Consider the following 18,185-nt stretch of genomic DNA (forward strand, 5'->3'; position numbering starts at 1 on the left):
GCTACCTCTTGGGAGGGAAATGGAAGCCATGCAGGCATCTCCAGCAAGAAGCCACCTGTTTTGTTTGAATAAAGTCACATGGTTAGATTTTGAAGTCAGGAGTCCCAATTCTCCATTTTACAGAGGAGGAATTTGAAACTGACACAAAGTTATAATGTCAGTATTCAAATCAAGACTGGAACACAGATCCTCAGACTCTGTGGCTCTCCGGATGTTCTAACCAGCTATGTTTCTGGCAGCTAATACATTGGGCAATTAAAGTATGGGGCTTCTGGAAGCCCTTGGAACGTGAGAGTGGACATCGGTTCCTGCTCTTTCTGGTTAGAGGGCTGAGTATTGCTGCACCCAAGGAGTCACCTGAGAAACCTCCAACTTTATTTTTACAATGGGAGGTGTGTGCCTGTGGGACCAGGCAATGACCATAAGCCAGACTGTGAAAGAAGACAAACGTGTGGCAAGACTTGTGTTTCCCGGGGCCCAAGCACTGAGGGCAGGAGGAGATAGTTGGGAGGGTTGTCAGCCCGCTCAGAATGGGGATGTCCGGTCCAGCATCCTTCTGACGTGAAACACTTGCAGTTGCCCTCCCCGAGGCTGTCGCGGCTAAGCAGGACACGTGACCCTCTTAGGACATACAGAGAGTGGCAAAGAAGTCAATTGTACTTCCTTGTTGGCTCCGCCCGCGGCGCTGGCCTAGTCACCTGGAGCGGGGAGTGGGGCAGGAGAGTCCTCTCTGGTTCTTTGCCCACGTTCACCGCCTTCCGCATGTCACCTAACCAATGAGAGGGCGATGGGCGGCCGCCTTAAGACGCTTCCACTCTCGGAGAGGTTAGCCAATCCATGGGAACTTGATGGTTGCTAAGAAACATTTGAGTTTGGCTCCACCCATGCTTAGGGTTTTGGCCAATGAAAATCTGTACTTTGGACTGTTGCCGCGAAACCAGTGATTAGTTCCACAGCCTGAATGTTTCGGCGCCTGCGCAGATTGGGGAAAGTTCTGGAAGACAGTGGAGCTGTCGCCATTTTGCGGGAAGACTTGCAGCTCCGGCTGCGGTGCTGCTTTTACTGCTGAGACTCTGGAAAATATCCGTGCTTCGCGTCCCCAATACACCCAAAGGAACGGCGGAAACCGGGACCCCCCCCCGTGCGGGGACCCGGAACTGGTGAGAAACCCCGAAACCCGGTCCCCCCGCGACGTCACCTATGCGTGACGTTGCCGCACGGCGCCGCCCCCTGACGTCACAGGCAGAAAATGGCGTCAAGAGCAGAATCAGGCAAACTTAAGAAAGTATTTTTGTTTACTTTGGTCTGGAAGTGTTCGCTCCTTCAGTGTAGCCCGCTGGCATGACTTTAGGGCTCGGCATCCTCGTGGCCGTATCTCTTAAAGATGAAGATGCTGTCTCAAGGATCCCAGTGACCGATCTCTTAACAGGTCCCTGCAGCCGTGACGTTTAGGGTCGCCCGTACTGGGGCGGGGATGGGGGGAGCATCGACCCACCGCGGTTTGAGAGGGCTCGCAGGATGGGTTTTCAGCTCTTAGTACTACTCCTCCGAGAGAGGTTAGGGAACTGAGACACTGAGACTTACTTCTCAATCTTCAGGCTCTGGAAGACTCCTGTTCATTGTGTTGGCCTCTGGGCTTTTTCCTGGTTCCTTCTTTTGACCACACGTTCCGTGGCGGTACTACAGGAGTATAGTGAGGCCACATATGGGTGTTAGCATTGGGACACTGGCCCTTGCAGGGACGGTGCGAATTGGTTACTTATAGGACCATTTTTTAAAGTGTAGCCTTGGCTTGTTACACAGCAGGAATGTATTTTACCTTTCTCATTGTTCCTGTTATTTATTTTTTCCTCATTGTTCCTATTCTTAATAAGCTGCCTTCAGTTTGGAGGTGTTTGTACCCAGCTCTGTGACTGGACCCATCACTCCCTGGGACTCAGCATGTGAATTTTGCCTGAACTGAGCTGACAGTGGTTCTTCACTCTCCTTTGTCCCTTCAGCAGTGAGGCCTAAGTGTTTGTTGGGGTCTTGACTATGCTATGACAAAGTCCAGACCCTTGCGTGGTTGTGGGCCCACCCCTAATGCAGTTTTTGGAGCAGGGATGGAAGAAGGCTCTATAGTTTTTTAGTGCATGGGATTGATGGACTTTGACCCTTGATTTAGAACATGGGAAGAGTTTGAAAACTGCCAACTTGAAAATGCATAGGGTTTGGGACTTCACTGCTTCTAGGACATCTGAAAAGATACACCAGACCGAGTGAGATTTCAGGTTTCAAAATGTGCTCATGTTCTGTATGTCTGTGCTTAAATAGATTCATTCATTTCTGAGTACCTGAGTGAAAACTTTACTCCATAGGTGGTGGCTCATTTGTCAACTTGAGTGAAAGTTTTTGTGCATGTGTTAAGTTAATCCTATCCTGTACTCTAGCAATCAACAAAGAGCAATTATTGAAATCAGAAGCATTTCATTCGGGGAGGAAAAAGCAGATTTTAAAAAATAAAGAGGAGTTGTATGACATTTAGAAAACTTGTATAGACTTGGCACTTGGCTGGCTCAGTTGGAGAGCATAGGACTCTTGACCTTGGGGGTGTGAGTTCTAGCAATATGTTGGATGTAGAGATTACTTAAATAAATAAATACTTTTAGAGAAAAAAAAAGAAAAACTTGCATAGACTTGGCAGGCAAAATGACTGGAAAGAACAGAAATTGTAGATTGAAACCTTTTATTTATTTATTTATTTATTTATTTATTTATTTTTTTTAGATTTTATTTATTTATTTGAGAGAGAGAGAATGAGAGAGACAGAGAGCACATGAGAGGGGGGAGGGTCAGAGGGAGAAGCAGGCTCCCCGCCGAGCAGGGAGCCCGATGCGGGACTCGATCCAGGGACTCCAGGATCATGACCTGAGCCGAAGGCAGTCGCTTAACCAACTGAGCCACCCAGGCGCCCTGAAACCTTTTATTTTTAAAAATCATTTTTCCACAATCAAATATTATAATAAGCTTAGTCCTGATATTTTGAAGTATATGCTGCTTCATATCTAGAAGCCACATAATAAGGTGTGACTAACGGGACTAATGCTTTTGATAAACCTTTCAGAATAGTAATTCCTTAGATGACTGTGTATTTAAAGTAGACATCTTGGGGGGGGGCGGTGCCTCAGTGGCTCAGTGTCGATTAAGCCGCTGCCTTCGGCTCAGGTCATGATCCCTGGGTCCTGGGATGGGGCCTTGCAAGCGAGGAGCCTGCTTCTCCCTCTCCCTCTGTCTCCCAGCTTGTGCTCTCACTCTGTCAAATAAATTAAAAAAAAAATCTTTTAAAAAATAAAAGTAGACATCTTGGGGCACCTAGCTGGCTCAGTCAGTAGAACATGGGACTCTTGATCTCGGGTTGTAAATTCGAGTACCACGTTGGAGGTAGAGATTATTTAAAAACAAAATCTTAAAAAAAAACAAAAACTGGATATCTCGGTATGCTGTGTACTCTTCTTTTTAAAATTTAAGGCTGAATTATAAAGTACAGGAGAGAGAGGTAACCTGATAGAATTGACAAGACGTTAGACTTTGGGTCAGGAGACCTTAATCAAGAGTCAGCGCCTCCATTTAAGCTTTGTGGTTCTGGGCAGTTCACAAAACCTGTTTTTTCATCGTGCATTGGACCTGATAGCTGTTTTTAGCATATGTTACCTTTGATTGTTAAATAAATGTACAGTGTTATTATAATAAGCGATTGAGTTCACTGTTTTTATTTTAAGATTTTATTTTTAAGTAATTTGTACACTCAACATGGGGTTGGAACGCACAACCCTGAGATCAAGAGTCGTAAGCTCTACTGACTGAGCCAGCCAGGTGCCCCAAGTTCACTGGTTCTTAGACACACCTATTTGATTTTAATTTGGTTTCCATTTTAAGTCTTAAATTTGGCTCCAGGTAATTTTTGTTTTGCTCTTTCCAAGAATCTTGTCTCTGTAACAGGCTTAGTACAGTACCTAGCAATATTAGGTACTGTAGGAGTGATTAGTCATATTTTTATATTACTTATTTTATATTAGTTATTACTTTTGTATACCTGTTTTATTCTTAAATCACCAAAATAGGCTATGGGCTCTGAGGGCAACAAGGACAGGATCAGTGGATGATGCATTAGCTGCTTTAAAGAGGACAAAGGTCTTGTGGATATGGAAAGTCTGATTATGATTAGCCTCCTTGCACAGAAGTTCTTCAGGTTAGTCGGAGGTTTTTTTTGTTTTTTGGTCAGCTTTATTGAGGTATAATTGACATAAAATAAAGCTGTCCACATTAAGGTGTACAGTTTGATGGGTTTTGATGTTTAAATACCCATGAAACCATCACCGCCAAAAGTTTCTTCTGCCCTTTTGTAATCCTTTCTTCCTAGCCCCTCTCCACCTCCTCCTATCCCTAGGCAACCACTGATCTGCTTTCTGCCAGTACAGTTTAGTTTACATTTCCTAGAATTTTTTCCTATAAATGGAAGCACACAGTATATTTTTGTCTTATTTCCTTCACTCAGCGTAATTATTTTAAGATTCATGCGTGTTGTGTATATTGATAATTTGAGACCAATATTTTTTGAATAATTTATCCTATTGATTTTGTTTGATGTCTTGTTTTTCTTTTTTCGTTTTAAGATTTTATTTATGTATTTGACAGAGAGAGCTCGAGTGCGTGCACAAGCAGGGTGAGCAGCAGGCAGAGGGAGAGAGAGAAGCAGACTTCCCGCTGAGCAGGGAGCCGAGCAGGGGCTCTATCCCAGGACCCTGGGATCATGACCTGAGCTAAAGGCAGACATAACTGACTAAGCCACCCAGGTGCCCCGATATCTTCTGGGTTTCTTTTTTTATTATTACTATTTTTTTATTTGATGGGCCTGAGGTGGACAGACTTAGGAAAGATGATTGCTAGCTGTGAAAGCTTGGGGGAGGCAGGAAGTCTTACCCTTCCTGCCTAGACAGGCTTCAAGGGTGGAATTGGTTAAGCCTGTCTTAATCATTATCTTTCTGAGTTACCTGAATTCTAGTTGGTGTTATATGGGAAATGCTTAGCGATGAGTCCCCTAATTACTGATGTTTGTGTGGGGGATGTGGGGAAGAGCTTAGGGCAGATCTGCATTCTGGTGTTGTTTTGTCTTGTTCCTGATTTTTAGTCTTACATCCTTACCTTTTTATTGGAAATATGTGCTTATTTCTATGATTTAAGTTTAAACCAGTTATTTATACAGAATTTTGAACTGTAGAATGGAGGCCTAGTGTCCATTGTCAAGTGAATAGTAATTTTGAATGCCAACACTTTTTCTTCACAGGACAGGATCTGTATTGTATTTTGTTTCTATCTAGATATTTATTTTCCTTCTAGACACTTTACCTTTTCGAAGCCACAGAGCAAAACTAGTTCAGATTTAAAGTGTGCAAAAATAAACCTAGAGTAAGCAACAGCCAAGAAGATGTGGAATTCAAGAAACAGAACTGTATATTCTCAAGTCTATGTCTTGGAGAAGGAAGGGAATGTAGGGTGCCAGAAGGGGAGGAAAAATATGAGGTTCTTACATATCCACGTCCTCTCCTCAGGTCTGCCACGATGGCGTCCGATGACTTTGATATAGTGATTGAGGCCATGCTGGAGGCTCCCTATAAAAAAGAGGAGGTAATATTCCCCATCTTACTGCTGGAATTGGGTTAGTAAGAAGAAGCAGTTATAGATCATCAGTTTCAATACTTTATAAATTCTTTTTCCCTGCTTGTTTATTATGTATCGTGGCTATTCGTGCAAGTCATAGTTTTTTAGTAAGCCCCACTCTCCAGCTTCCGTACTCAGAGGCATGCTGGCAGAGGCAGTCCCAAAGCTGGGGCAAGGGGCGGGAGGAGGTGGGGGGGGAGCAGAATGTGCTGGGAATAAGTGCTCTGCTCAGAACTCTCAATGACACAGTAGAAAGTCAGTGTATCTCAGACCTAAATAATTTCTCACTCTCCTGGGAAATGGATGTCAGTGGAACAAATGTTGGGTAGCTCAAGTTTTGACATCAAAATCTGTCACTCTGAGCTCTTCTTTTTGGGTGGTTTCCTTCCTTCTTATTCCCTTTGTTAGGAGATCCGGGTGCTCAGAAACTGGCTAGATAATTGTGAACTTTGATTTCACAAGCTTTCTTCTCTGTCCACTTTTGTTCTTTTGTTGCCCAATGGAATGTGTATGTGTCTGCCACCTTGTACCTGGTGACATTTTTCCTGGCAAACCCCTCAGGATGAACAGCAAAGGAAAGAGGTTAAAAAAGATGGCCCTAGCAACACCAGCACGAGCAGTAGCAGCACCAGTGGGAGCAGCGCCAGTGGGGAGGCAAGCAAGTAAGTGTGGCATGAGGAAGTGGGTCGGCATCTTGGGCAAGGGAAGCAACTGCGTCCGTCGGAGAAATAGCCAGAGCCAGGGAGGTGGTTGCTTGTAAGACTGCTGATTTTTAGTGATGGCTCTACTGGGTCCTGGGAATCATGGTGACTTGGTTTAATGATCTTCTAGTCTTCACATTCCAGCATAGACTTGCGGCTCTCTTCTACCATCATCATTCTGTTTCAATTGAATAAAATAGCCAGGGGACCCCTGATTTGGAAACAACAACTTTTGCTGGGCTTTGGGGGGAAATGGCCACTTCAGATGCCTGACGGCATTCAGGGCTGTGTGCAAGTTGGTGCTGCTGTGAACTCCTGCCAGGTCATCTTGGGCTCTTTGGTCTTTTTTTTTTTTTTTTTTAAAGATGTTATTTATTTATTTGACAGGGACACGGCGAGAGAGGGAACACAGAAAAGGGAGTGGGAGAGGGAGAAGCAGGCTTCCCGCGGAGCAGGGAGCCTGATGTGGGGCTCGATCCCAGGACCCTGGATCATGACCTGAGCTGAAGGCAGACGCTTAACGACTGAGCCACCCAGGCGTCCCGGGCTCTTTGGTCTTTTACTGCTGTTCCACCTGGCCTTTCCGTCGTTCGTTTTCCTTGGGGGAGAGAAGATCTTCTTGATAATGAGAATTTATCTACTCCTTCACAGGAAGAAGAGGAGTCGGAGCCATAGTAAAAGCAGGGATAGAAAGCGCAGGTCAGTAGTTCTGGGGGCTTTGGGGCTTTGAGAATTACTCTAAATGGGAGAGCTATCCCTCGGAGGCCGGAAGAGGTTGGTTTGCCCTTTAGCAAACTCAGTAGCGCCTCGCACCTGTAGCCGCAGTCGGGAGCGGGACCGGCACAGGCGGAGAAGCAGTCGGAGCCGAAGTCGAGACCGGCAGCGTCGCCACCGCAGCCGGAGCCGGGACCGGCGGCACAGCAGTGAGACACGCAGTCGGGACCGGCGGCGTGAGGACCGCGTGCGCTACAGGAGCCCGCCGCTTGTATCGCCTGGGTATCGCCTCTTGCTCATACGATGGTGGCCTTTGTGTTGGGGTCTGGGTAGACCCCCCGCGCTGTGGTTCCTGCCTGCGGGTGCTCACAACCCGATGTGGCGGGCAGGAGACCCTGGTACTGGAGGGGTGGTGGTGACAATTCCCACGTGAGATGAGGTGCTGGAATCTGGTTTTCTCGTGCCGGAAGACCAAGCAGTGGACCAGCGCAGGTGAAATCGGATGACACGATTTTCCGTTTGTCGTTCTCTGTTCCATAGGCGCAGGTACGCACACAGTAAGAGTCCTCATTTCAGAGAAAAGAGCCCAGTCAGGTGAGTTGATACTCTTCCAGGGACTGTGAGGTATGACTAGAAAGCCGTTTGAGCCAGAATACAGGAATGTGTGGTACTGGAGGGGAGCTGGAGAACAATAACCATGTATCGGGAGCGGGCGTCTCACCAGATTGTACTCGCTCTTCAGGGAGCCCACTAATAATCTGAGTCCCGAGGAGCGTGATGCCCGCACAGTTTTCTGTATGCAGTTAGCTGCCCGCATTCGGCCTCGGGACCTGGAGGACTTTTTCTCTGCTGTCGGCAAGGTAACCCTCCTCCTGCCTTAGCTTTCTCCCACGTATAGCTGTCTTCTGTGCATTCTCCTTTATGCCCAACTCAGGATTTCCTTCTTGCCCTGGATAGGTTCGTGATGTCCGAATCATCTCTGATCGGAACTCCCGGCGTTCTAAGGGCATCGCCTACGTGGAATTCTGTGAAATCCAGTGTGTGCCGCTGGCCATTGGGCTGACTGGGCAACGGCTGCTTGGAGTGCCCATCATTGTCCAGGCTTCACAGGTGAGCATGTTGCAAAGCTGACATGAGAAGATGGCCTTGGTGGGAGGGGGTGTGGGATGTGATCCATTGGTTCCTCCTTGCCTAGGCTGAGAAAAACCGACTGGCAGCCATGGCCAACAACCTGCAGAAGGGCAACAGCGGGCCGATGCGCCTCTATGTGGGCTCCCTGCACTTCAATATCACGGAGGACATGCTCCGGGGCATCTTTGAGCCCTTTGGCAAAGTGAGTAGAAAGTGAAGGAAAACTCTGAAGGGAATTGGAGAAAGTGGGGAGGGTGAGCCTGTCTCTTCTGCCTGACCACGATTAACCCACTGCATCCATCAGGACGAGCGGATGGGTCCGTGCCGGCAGAGTTAGGCTCCATCTTCATATTCCAAGTGCTCAGTATGCAGATGAGTTAGGCACCGTGAGCTCAAATAATGGGGTCCAGATTCAGTAAGATGAGCCAGGAAAGGTGTTTTGGAAAGAGGTGGTCTTTGTCTCTTTTTAAAGAGAAGATTTGGAGAGTTAGAACTGTTAGAGGTAGTTAGAGGTACAAAGTTAGAGGTAGTTTGAACAGTCAGGCAGGAAAGATCAAAGGTGGGGGTTAGCCCAAAGATTGCTAATAATTTCTTTCTCTTATACAGATTGATAATATTGTCTTGATGAAGGACTCAGATACAGGCCGTTCTAAAGGTTATGGTTTCATTACGGTGAGTCTCTGGTCTTTAACTTTTGAATTTCAGTGTGGGTTTGTCCACTTGTCTGATTTTGCAGCTTAGCTTCATCCTCCTCCTTTAGGAACTGTCTAAATGACCCATAAGCCCTGGTGCCTGAAGCCTGGACTAGCCTTCTGCCCCTTGAGATGAGTGCATTGCTTGAGATCTTGACTTTGCTCCTGCACACTGTCTGTGGCCCTGGTATGGGGGTGTCCAGGAGTTCAACCAGCTTCCCTGGTGCCGCAACTTGCTCTTTGGGTAATAGAAATGATTTCAGGCTGCAGCTAAAAGGTTGGGGGCATGATGAGGGAGGTTAGGTGTGGGCTTTTATAGACATGGTATGTTTTCAAGGTAGAAGCAGGAATAGGGATTTATTTATTTTTTCTGGCAGTACCCCATCTGAAGCAGTTTCTCCATTGAGAAGTATGTTTATATTCAGAGACCGCTATAGGGAGAATAGCGAGGCCATGTCTTACCTTTTCCTGACACTCCCAACAAAATTGCTTCCAGTTCCCATAACTGGTTCTTCTAGCCCTGTGTGACTCCAGGCTGAGGACTGGCTGCCGGCCACAGAGTCTCATAGAAGCTGATTATTTTCTAGATTCAGTCCAGGCAGCATACACCCCCCCGCAGTTGCCTGCAGGGCAGAGGGGAGATAGGTTGTGTTCTACCAGGGGTATTGCTCACCTCAGAAGTATCCAGTGAAGGCAGGCCACCACCTACACCACCTGCCTAGGAATTGTCAGTACCACGTGCCAGGCCCCAGGGCAGGTGCTACCAGAGGAAACAAAGCCAGCCCTGGTGTTCATGGTGGCAAGTACCTCTTCTAACTCCTTGGTGACTCAGATGCAGAAAACCTTTTGTGAGGCTTTTTTGCCCTCGTGCTGCCACCTTTTCGGTCAATACCCTTGACACTTCAACAGCAGACTGGAATCTTCTCTGTACCAGGCTGCTCCCATGCTGCTGGGCGGTAGAGCTCTGATCATTAGCGCTGGTGGAGGCGTAGGGGTGGGGTGCAGTCTTGCTCCCCATGCCAGGGTGCACTCCCTCCTGCGGCTGGGCTCTGGAGTTCCAGATTCCTACTTCTTGACTGAGAATTGAAACCGACTAGTCCTGAGGGCTGCAATTAGAAAAGCCCAGGAACCTTGACTCTCAGGCTGTCTTTCTTCCATTGATACGCTCATTTGTGAAGCAGCGTGTAAGGGTAGGCCACCCTATAGATAACAGACTTTTTGCGTTATTAGGTTCTTAGCGCAGCTGGAAGTTGGAAGTGATTGCCATTGAGTCAGTTGGAAAAGGTCCTTTTCACATGATCATTTTGGGGGGATGGGGGTCACATTCCCTGGGACAGAACAATTTGTGCCACAGTGAGCATGCAATGTCCTGGGATAGCAGGACTAGGTGGTGGTAGCAGGGCTTTGTGAGCATGTCCGTGGCCAGGAAGTGACTGATACACAGCCCGGGTTTCTTGTAGTTCTCAGACTCTGAGTGTGCCCGGCGGGCCCTGGAACAACTGAATGGCTTTGAGCTTGCTGGCCGACCTATGAGAGTTGGCCATGTGACCGAGCGACTGGATGGTGGCACAGACATCACTTTTCCGGATGGGGACCAGGAGCTGGATCTGGGATCTGCAGGTGGACGTTTGCAGCTCATGGCCAAATTGACAGAAGGTGGAGAGAGTTTCTCTGCAGAGTGAAGAATGTGGGGTGGAATTTCAGATCAGGAGTTGGGACTAATACCAACTTCTCTGTCCCTTTTAGGCTCCGGAATCCAGCTGCCTAGCACAGCTGCAGCTGCTGCCGCCGCCGCCCAGGCTGCTGCCGCCTTGCAACTGAACAGGACGGTTCCCTTGGGGGCCCTGAACCCTGCGGCTCTGACTGGTAGACTTGGACTTGGGAAAGGGAGGAGGGGTTGGGGCCTGGAAAGAGGGAATGCTCTGTGCTCACTAACTCGTCGTGCCTCTCTCTTGCAGCTCTGAGTCCAGCCCTGAACCTTGCCTCCCAGGCAATCGCCTCCCAGTGCTTCCAGCTTTCCAGCCTCTTTACCCCTCAGACCATGTGAGTCTCAGGGTCTGGCTCAGTTTAGCCTTTGGTTATTTTCTTTCCTTTAGCTTCCCACTGATCTCTTCTCCTTGCCATAGGTAAATCAGTGGCACAGTACACTGCCTCCCTGTGCCTCTGGGTCCTGCCACTCCCTTCTCCACATCGACCTTTCCATGGCGCCTTCTCCATTTTGTGGACCAAGCCATCCTGAGCGCATGGACGTTGGCTCTGCGGGAATTGGGGCCACCCTTGGACTCGGGAAGAGCTCCTGCCCAGGGCCCCATTGGGAACGGACTCTGCTGAGCAAAGCCATTAGTCGAAGAGGACAGAATCTGCACCAATTGAACACCTGTTTCTCCGCGTATGTTGTTTTCTGGGATGACCTTCATTGCTCTTTCCAACCACCTCTTGGTGATTCCTCGATTCTTCCCCCATTGGGAAGGCCCTAGGGCATTAACTGAAGGAACTAACCTCTCTCCTCTTCCTATATCTTTTCCCTACAATCTGTTGAGGAAAACCCTTAAGATCTCTGGTCCAAGAGGACTTTGGAGTTTGGGGTTGGGGGCAGTGAACCTTGAAGATGTTGGCTTGCTGCTGCACAGGCCTGGAAGATAGCGTGGACATGCGCATTGTGAAGCCTGCCTTAAGCCTCAGCCTGGGGCCAGAACTGCATCTTGCTGGGAGGTGTGGGAGTGATCTATCCTGCCAGTGTCCTGCCAGGCATTTTGGATGGTTTAGGGCTGGGGCTTTCAGAAGTTCAGTGAAAGGTGGGATACCTTTCCAGTATCTTCCATCTTCCTTTGTATAGTTGTCCTTCCTCCCAGGTCCTTCCTGTGGCGCAGGGTGGAAGGACGGAGAGGAGGCTGCTACTCTCTACCATTTCCCATGTGCCTCTACCATGGGCTCAACCCCAGCTATTAAAGCTGCTCCTGTCCCCTGCCTGGGCACATGTGAGCCCTTTTCATTGGTTTTTATACCCCTGTGTCTGTGTACATAAAATCTATATATATATGTATGTGTGTATACGTATATGCACACACATCTGCATATGTATGTACGCATGTGCATACGTACATATAAACTTTGTATAAAAGGCAAGCTCCACTGTTGTGGTGGCTTCTGCCCATATGTGTGTGGTCTCTGTCCGTTGGTGTGTCTGATGTTAATAACTTCTCATGAGCCAGAACCGTGAATGGTTCTAGGGATATAAAACATTTGTAATGCCTTTATGTTTTTTCCCTTTATTTTCATTTTGTTTTACCTAACCTTCCTTAGAAATTAAAATGGACAGAAGGCACACACCTGGATGGAGTTCCCCATCTGTCTGCATTATACTCTCAGCCCCGTGGGTCTCCTCCATATGTCTTCATCTTAACTATTCCCCGCCCCCTCCCCATCTTAAATATTTCTGAACCTACCTTGTCACTGGACACACTAACAGTCTGTCTCTGTGCTTAAGGAAAGATCTTGTCTTCCCACCAGATGGCAGTGTGACGGTAGCACATTTTGCACCTTCGGCTAGAGGTGTTTCGTGATCTTGAGGAGTTTAAGTGCCAGAGAAGCCTCCTCAGTTCACCAGTCTTACCATTAGTCTCAGTGCCCGCCTTTGGCCGTTTTGTAATGGAACTTCCAGTCCAGTATCCACAGGGGTTTGGGCCTCATACATCAGGGCTCCCCAGGCCCGAAGTCCGCTATTCCTCAGTCAGTCCCCTCAACTCTTGCTTTTCATATGTGACTCTGCTTGGGATGACACAGGCTTGGGACCAGTGAATTCCAGAATGCTGAGTATTCCAGGAATTGTCCTGAGGAAGGAGATGCGCACATCTTCCTCCACCTGCTTTGTAAGGCTTATGACAAGGGGCCTGCCTAGGAACCTGGCTCACTAGGTAGGGACCAGCCTAGAGAAGAATGTCTGAAGTTCAGGGGCAGAGCTCTGTGGGACTCCTTCATTCTCTACCCGTCTCTATGGCAACAGAATGTTAAGACTTTATTGTCATGCTAAAAATACGGATAATTGCTGTTAGGTTTTAATTTGTCAGCTCTCAGACTCCTAAGCAGAGTGATGGTTTTTCGTGATACTAGCTTCTGGGGTTGCTTTTCACACTGAAGTATTAGGTACTTGACACCTGCTTGTGGCAGAAAAGGCCACTGGGACCCAGAACGAGCTCTTGATCTCCCCTCAGCGCCACCTGCTATACTCTTGCTTCTGTTGCCTTTGCCGCCACCCCCACCCGTTCCCTGTCCTGGTTTGCTCTCTGGGCCCAGGGGGAGGGAAGGAGGATGCATTGTTTTTAGGTAATAGCTGGCTAGGGCCCAGTCCCCCTATAGTTATTGATTTGGCTGCTAATGCATCCTGAAAAACAGTGTGGACCATTTTTGTTAGTTATCCTGAGGCTCGGGACCAGGCTTCTGCAGAGCAGTCTTGAACTCCTCCAAACTGTAAATACCCACAGGCTTTGCCTGCCTCCCTGCCCTCATCAGATGGGTGCCCGTCTCTGCTTGGCTTCCTTTCATTCCCATGCCTGCCTACCTTGGCCTGCATTCACTTTGCTTCCTTCCACCTCAGTTCTCCCCCCAACCCTTCTTAGCTCCTCATACAGCCTCTTGCTGGGGGAGAGACAGTGCTGGAAGTGAGGAAACATCTAAGACAACTACTCTAGTCTAACCCATATAAGGTGACAGCAGCTAGTGGGTGACAGCCAGAATCACCACATGTGACTCAGTGCCTTCTAGTTACTCATCCCTGCATTGGGGGTGGTTGGAGTAGAGAGGAGGGGGCAGCAAACAGCCTCCTAAGGTGAAGGAAACCTTCCTGAGCCTCTTTTGCCTGGGCCTAGCGGCTCAGGTGTGTAGAGAGGCTGGCCCAGATCCTCTTCTAGCGCAGAGTTGCCCAGCTGTCCTCAGTTCTAAACAGGAGACTTTCACCTGACTTAGGCTTCTGTCTTCTCTAAGGCAGTGGTATTTCCTCCTTGTTCTTTAAACTTAACGTGTGCTTGAAATTGAGTTTCTGCCTACTTCCTTCTTAGGCTCCCAACAGCCCCCAGATGTGAGTGACCAGGGGAAGCAGGGGTTTGCCCTTTGAACCTTTAGTCCTGGTGCTTATGAGGAAGGGAAAGGAGTTTACAACTTGAAGGGAGATGGTGAACCACAGCCTCTCCTTTCTCTGTTACAGAAGCAGTGTGGTGAGAATGAGGAAGTAATGGACGGTGAGGAGAGGCTGTGCTGGCTCCGAAAAGTGGGAGGTGGTATGATGGTAATTGTCGGCATTGGTGCAGGGCTGTTGCGGGTTAGGCATTGTTCTAGTCACTTCCTGTGCACTGAGTTCTTAATCTTCACAACGACCCTCTGAGGTAGACTCTGACCATCTTTACTTTACGAACAAGGAAACGGACACCCAAAGAGGGTAAGTAACCTGCCTTGTCATTACACAGCAAGTTTGGGATTCCAATCCAGGCAGTCTAGCTTCAGATTCCTAGATCCTAATCTGAGCTTGCCCCTCCTGGGAGCCAAGGCCTGGGAGTCGCTTTTTCCACCTCTGTACCCAGAGTTCTCAGTATGTCCTGAACTTTGCCACTTCCATGTTTGCTCATCTTGTTCTCTCTGCCCCTCTTCTGCTAGTCGGAATCCTCCCCTTTAAGACTCTGAAGCTTTGCTAGTTGATTTCCCTTTTCAGGATTCTTTGTCCTGTTACAAGTCTCATTCTGCCTTTATTTACAGTTCTGTATAAACTCTATTAGCAGATGATTATAGCCCGATAAGGCCAGCCATAGACATGTCTTCTTCATTATTGCTTTGCTTTGCACGTATTAGGTGTCTGTCGAATTAATTCCCTTTCTGTTCAAGTCAGAGCTAAGCTCTCCGATGCCCGTCCCTTCTAGCCTGCTTTCCCTGGCATCCTCCATTCCTTCCTCACCCCTCCAGGAGAGAAGGCAGCTTTTACTCTTTTTGGTGTTACCATGGTAGCCTCTGATGCTTTCTGTCAAAAATGCTGCTTGCCATCCAACAGAGACTGATGTTTCTATGGCAACCAGGTGAAGTCGCTAGTCAGCTGGATGCAGGAAAGGAATTCTGGTCTCAGAACTGGGTCTGAACCTTCTGGCTTCAAACATCCCTTCTCTTCCCTCCCAACTTTTGCACTTTATATCCAGGACGGATTTGCTCTCCGTGTGCTCTTGGTGGAGAGAGCTCTGTGAGAGGTGAAGCAGACCAATTTAAATCATCTGGGAAGGTGGAGGCAAGGAAAGAGCTGATCAAAGCTCACTTTAAAAGTTGGATGAGTTCTGTTAGCTTTCCCACATGATCTCCTCTCAAGAGCCCTTAAGGAGTTGGCTGCAGTTACTGGAGGGCCATTAAGCAGTTATTTTTGAGGGCAATGGTAGATGGATGAGGGGCCTGAAGACTGGAAAGGAGCCAGTCCGTGCTGGCTTGCAGGGAGGGGAAGCAGTGACCTTGGAAATCAGAGACTTGTCGAACTCTAGCCAATGTTCCAGGAAGGAAGGGAGCTTTCATCGACTTTCAAGCATCGTGAAAGCCTACTTGTTTAGAATGGGTAGTGCTGAAATGGGTAGTGCTGAAAATTAGCCTTTTCTGAACTCCTGGGCCCATCCAAGCCAGGGGGCCTTCACCCTCCCAACAGAATGGCCCCGCTCCGGAGCAACGCCACATGCTCCAGATGGCTCTGCTGTCACAAACTGGCTGAGTAAGCTGGGCGGTTTGTCACTGTGACTTGGACCCCTCATGTGTGAAAAGGAAAAGCTAACAGTAGCACCTGTCTCAGGGACGGTGTGAGGCTGAAATGAAACAGTCCGTGGAGAGGGCTTGGAACCCGAGAGCTTGTCATTACTACCGGCCATCATCATTCCCGTTCCTCCGAATGCCGACACACTGCACTTCCTACCTGACCTCAGAGAATGCTCCGCATAGGCGGGGAGAGAAGTGAGGGTGGCGATGGTGAAAGCAAATCTTCATTGTTCTGGACCGAAGTCCCCAGCTCACACGGTCCTGGGTCACCGGCAGCCTAGATTTCAGAAAAACAAGTCCCACTGGCTCAATCCCTTTTTGTGCCTGAAACTATAAATCAGAGGGGGCACCTGGGTGGCTCAGTCAGTTAAGCGCCTGCCTTTGGCTTAGGTCATGACCGAGCCCCGTGTCAGGCTCCCTGAGCCTGCTTCTCCCTCTCTTGCCCCCCCCCCGCTCTCTCTTGAGTAAGTAAAATCTTAAAAAAAAGGCCAAGGTGATTTTCTCCCTAGCCACCCTGTCAGGTACCTTCAGCATACCTCTTGCCCTTTGCTTTGGCCAGGGAAACCCCGCAGTGTTCTCTGCTGCCACCCTTTGCTTAGTGCCCCTCCTCACCTGCCACAGGTGTCCTGTAGCACCTGCCATCCCTGGTCTCCAGAGCTCTGACGACTTCCTTTCAGAGAAATACTTTAAATCAGCACAGGTCCTCTGCCTAAAGACAAATTAGAACTGGGACAAAAAAATGGAAAACTGTGCAGTATAATACCATCACTTAGGCTTCAGTTGCCATCTTCCTTCCTCTTCCCCCAATACCCCTCAAAACAACAGATCTAATAATAGGGGCTACCTATGAGGGTTACCTGTGAGTCCTTTGGAGGCAAGTTGGACCTTGTAGACGGCAACTTAAAAATGTTTTTCTTTTTTCTTTTTATTATTTATTAAAGATTATATTTATCTATTTGAGAGAGCATGAGCAGGGGGAGGGGCAGAGGGAGAGGGAGAAGCAGACTCCCCACTGAGTGGGGAGCCCAAAGCGGGGGTCCATCCCAGGACCCTGAGATCATGACCTGAGCCCAAGGCAGACACTTAACCAACTGAACCACCCAGGTGCCCCTCTTTTTATTTATTTTTTAAAGTAATCTCTACACCCATTGTGAGGCTCGAACTCATAACCCTAAGATGAAGAGTCACATGCTCTACCAACTGAGCCAGCCAGGTGCCCCTTAGATTTGTATCTCCGGGGTGCTGCTGTGCTTTGAGTAGTCAACAAGCTGTCTGGGTACCTGAATAAGGGATCAGGACACAGACTGTAAAAGACCATTACTTCCATGGCTCATTTCTATATTTGACAAATTACAAAGATACTTGCATTTGCATTTAGTCCTCATGACCATCCTACAAGGTAGGTATTGTTACCTTTACTTTATAATTGGGAGAGCTGAGGTCCAGAAAGGCAGAGAGATTGAGAGTGACTTTCTCTATCCAGAAAATAGTGGGACTGAGTACTAACTAAAACGCTTGCAAGGCTCCCACTGAGTTTGTATTCGCACCTTGGGTACCAGGCCACCAAACCATGGAGCATGGCCATCAAGAGTCAAATAGATGAGGGGCACTTGGCTGGCTCAGTTGGTGGAGGGTGTAACTCCTAATCTCAGGGTTGTGAGTTTGAGCCCCACGTTGGGGGTAAAGATTACCAAAAAAGAAAAAGAAAAAAAATAGACGTGCCTTGAGCATATCCATCAGAGAGCCACCAAGATGATAAAGGACTAAGAAGCAGGATGCTCTTATCTGGTTTTGGGGCCCCTTGACAACTCAGCTGTACCATCCCCTCAAGTTTTGCTGCCTTCTCACAGGGAGGGTCTTTATATCACGCAGTGGGCTGCCCACCATGTCTCGTGTCTCCTGTGCATTTGCTCACGTAGTTTCCCCACGGAGTTTTTTTCTTCTTTCCCCCATCTAGCTACAGCCTGCATATATCCTTCAAGACCCAGTTCCTAAAATCTGTCTCCAAATTCGGTTTCTTCTGTTCAGAATTCTTAGCGCACATGACATAGCCCCCAGATAGTCAAAATGTCCAGTTTGCTGCTGTTGACCCCCTTGTCCCTTCTCTCCAGCTCAATTGTAAGCTCCCGGAGGGCAGGAGTAGTGTCTTACCTGTATTTGTTTTTCCCATAGGGCCCAGTGCAGTGACTGGCATTTGGCAGTACTTGAGGGGAACAACAGGTATTTGTGGATGGATGTCCAGGAAAAATGGACTTAGATTGATGTGGATAGAACTGTTAGATTACTGAGATGATGTATGCATGGGTGGGCTTTCTGGGAGTGAGGGTTTAACCGAGAAGACTTGTGAAATCCCCTTCTGTGACTGGCAAGCTTTTCGAAGAGGAGAGACCTTGCCCCAGTCTCTCTAGAGAGGGTTAGATGCAGCAGGGCATAAAGGCCCAACTCTGAGCAGAGGCTAGAGCAGAGGGATGCCTTCAAGACA

At 48.3% G+C, this 18,185-nt stretch overlaps 1 protein-coding gene across 3 annotated transcripts; it reads left to right on the forward strand.

The window, feature by feature from the left end:
- Nucleotides 1-1,002: 1,002 nt before the first annotated feature.
- On the forward strand, nt 1,003-17,901 carry RBM23 (RNA binding motif protein 23). Of its 3 annotated transcripts, XR_002480606.2 has the most exons (15): nt 1,078-1,160; nt 5,589-5,664; nt 6,259-6,359; nt 7,050-7,097; nt 7,218-7,394; nt 7,653-7,706; nt 7,855-7,972; nt 8,070-8,222; nt 8,308-8,445; nt 8,850-8,915; nt 10,396-10,591; nt 10,682-10,801; nt 10,894-10,978; nt 11,062-11,324; nt 17,876-17,901. XR_002480606.2 is itself a non-coding variant. In XM_021695352.1 (14 exons), exons 2-14 carry the CDS (start codon nt 5,599-5,601, stop codon nt 11,063-11,065), a joined length of 1,326 nt encoding a protein of 441 aa, XP_021551027.1. In that variant the 5' UTR covers nt 1,003-1,160; nt 5,589-5,598; the 3' UTR covers nt 11,066-12,091. The 3 variants fall into 3 exon arrangements, 2 of the variants coding, with proteins under 2 accessions (XP_021551027.1, XP_021551026.1); XM_021695352.1 differs by lacking the exon at nt 17,876-17,901 and having other exon boundaries at nt 1,003-1,160; nt 11,062-12,091; XM_021695351.2 differs by lacking the exon at nt 17,876-17,901 and having other exon boundaries at nt 10,894-12,091.
- Nucleotides 17,902-18,185: the final 284 nt, after the last annotated feature.

Source organism: Neomonachus schauinslandi, chromosome 9 (genome assembly GCF_002201575.2).
Source record: "Neomonachus schauinslandi chromosome 9, ASM220157v2, whole genome shotgun sequence".
Lineage (NCBI taxonomy): Eukaryota > Metazoa > Chordata > Mammalia > Carnivora > Phocidae > Neomonachus > Neomonachus schauinslandi.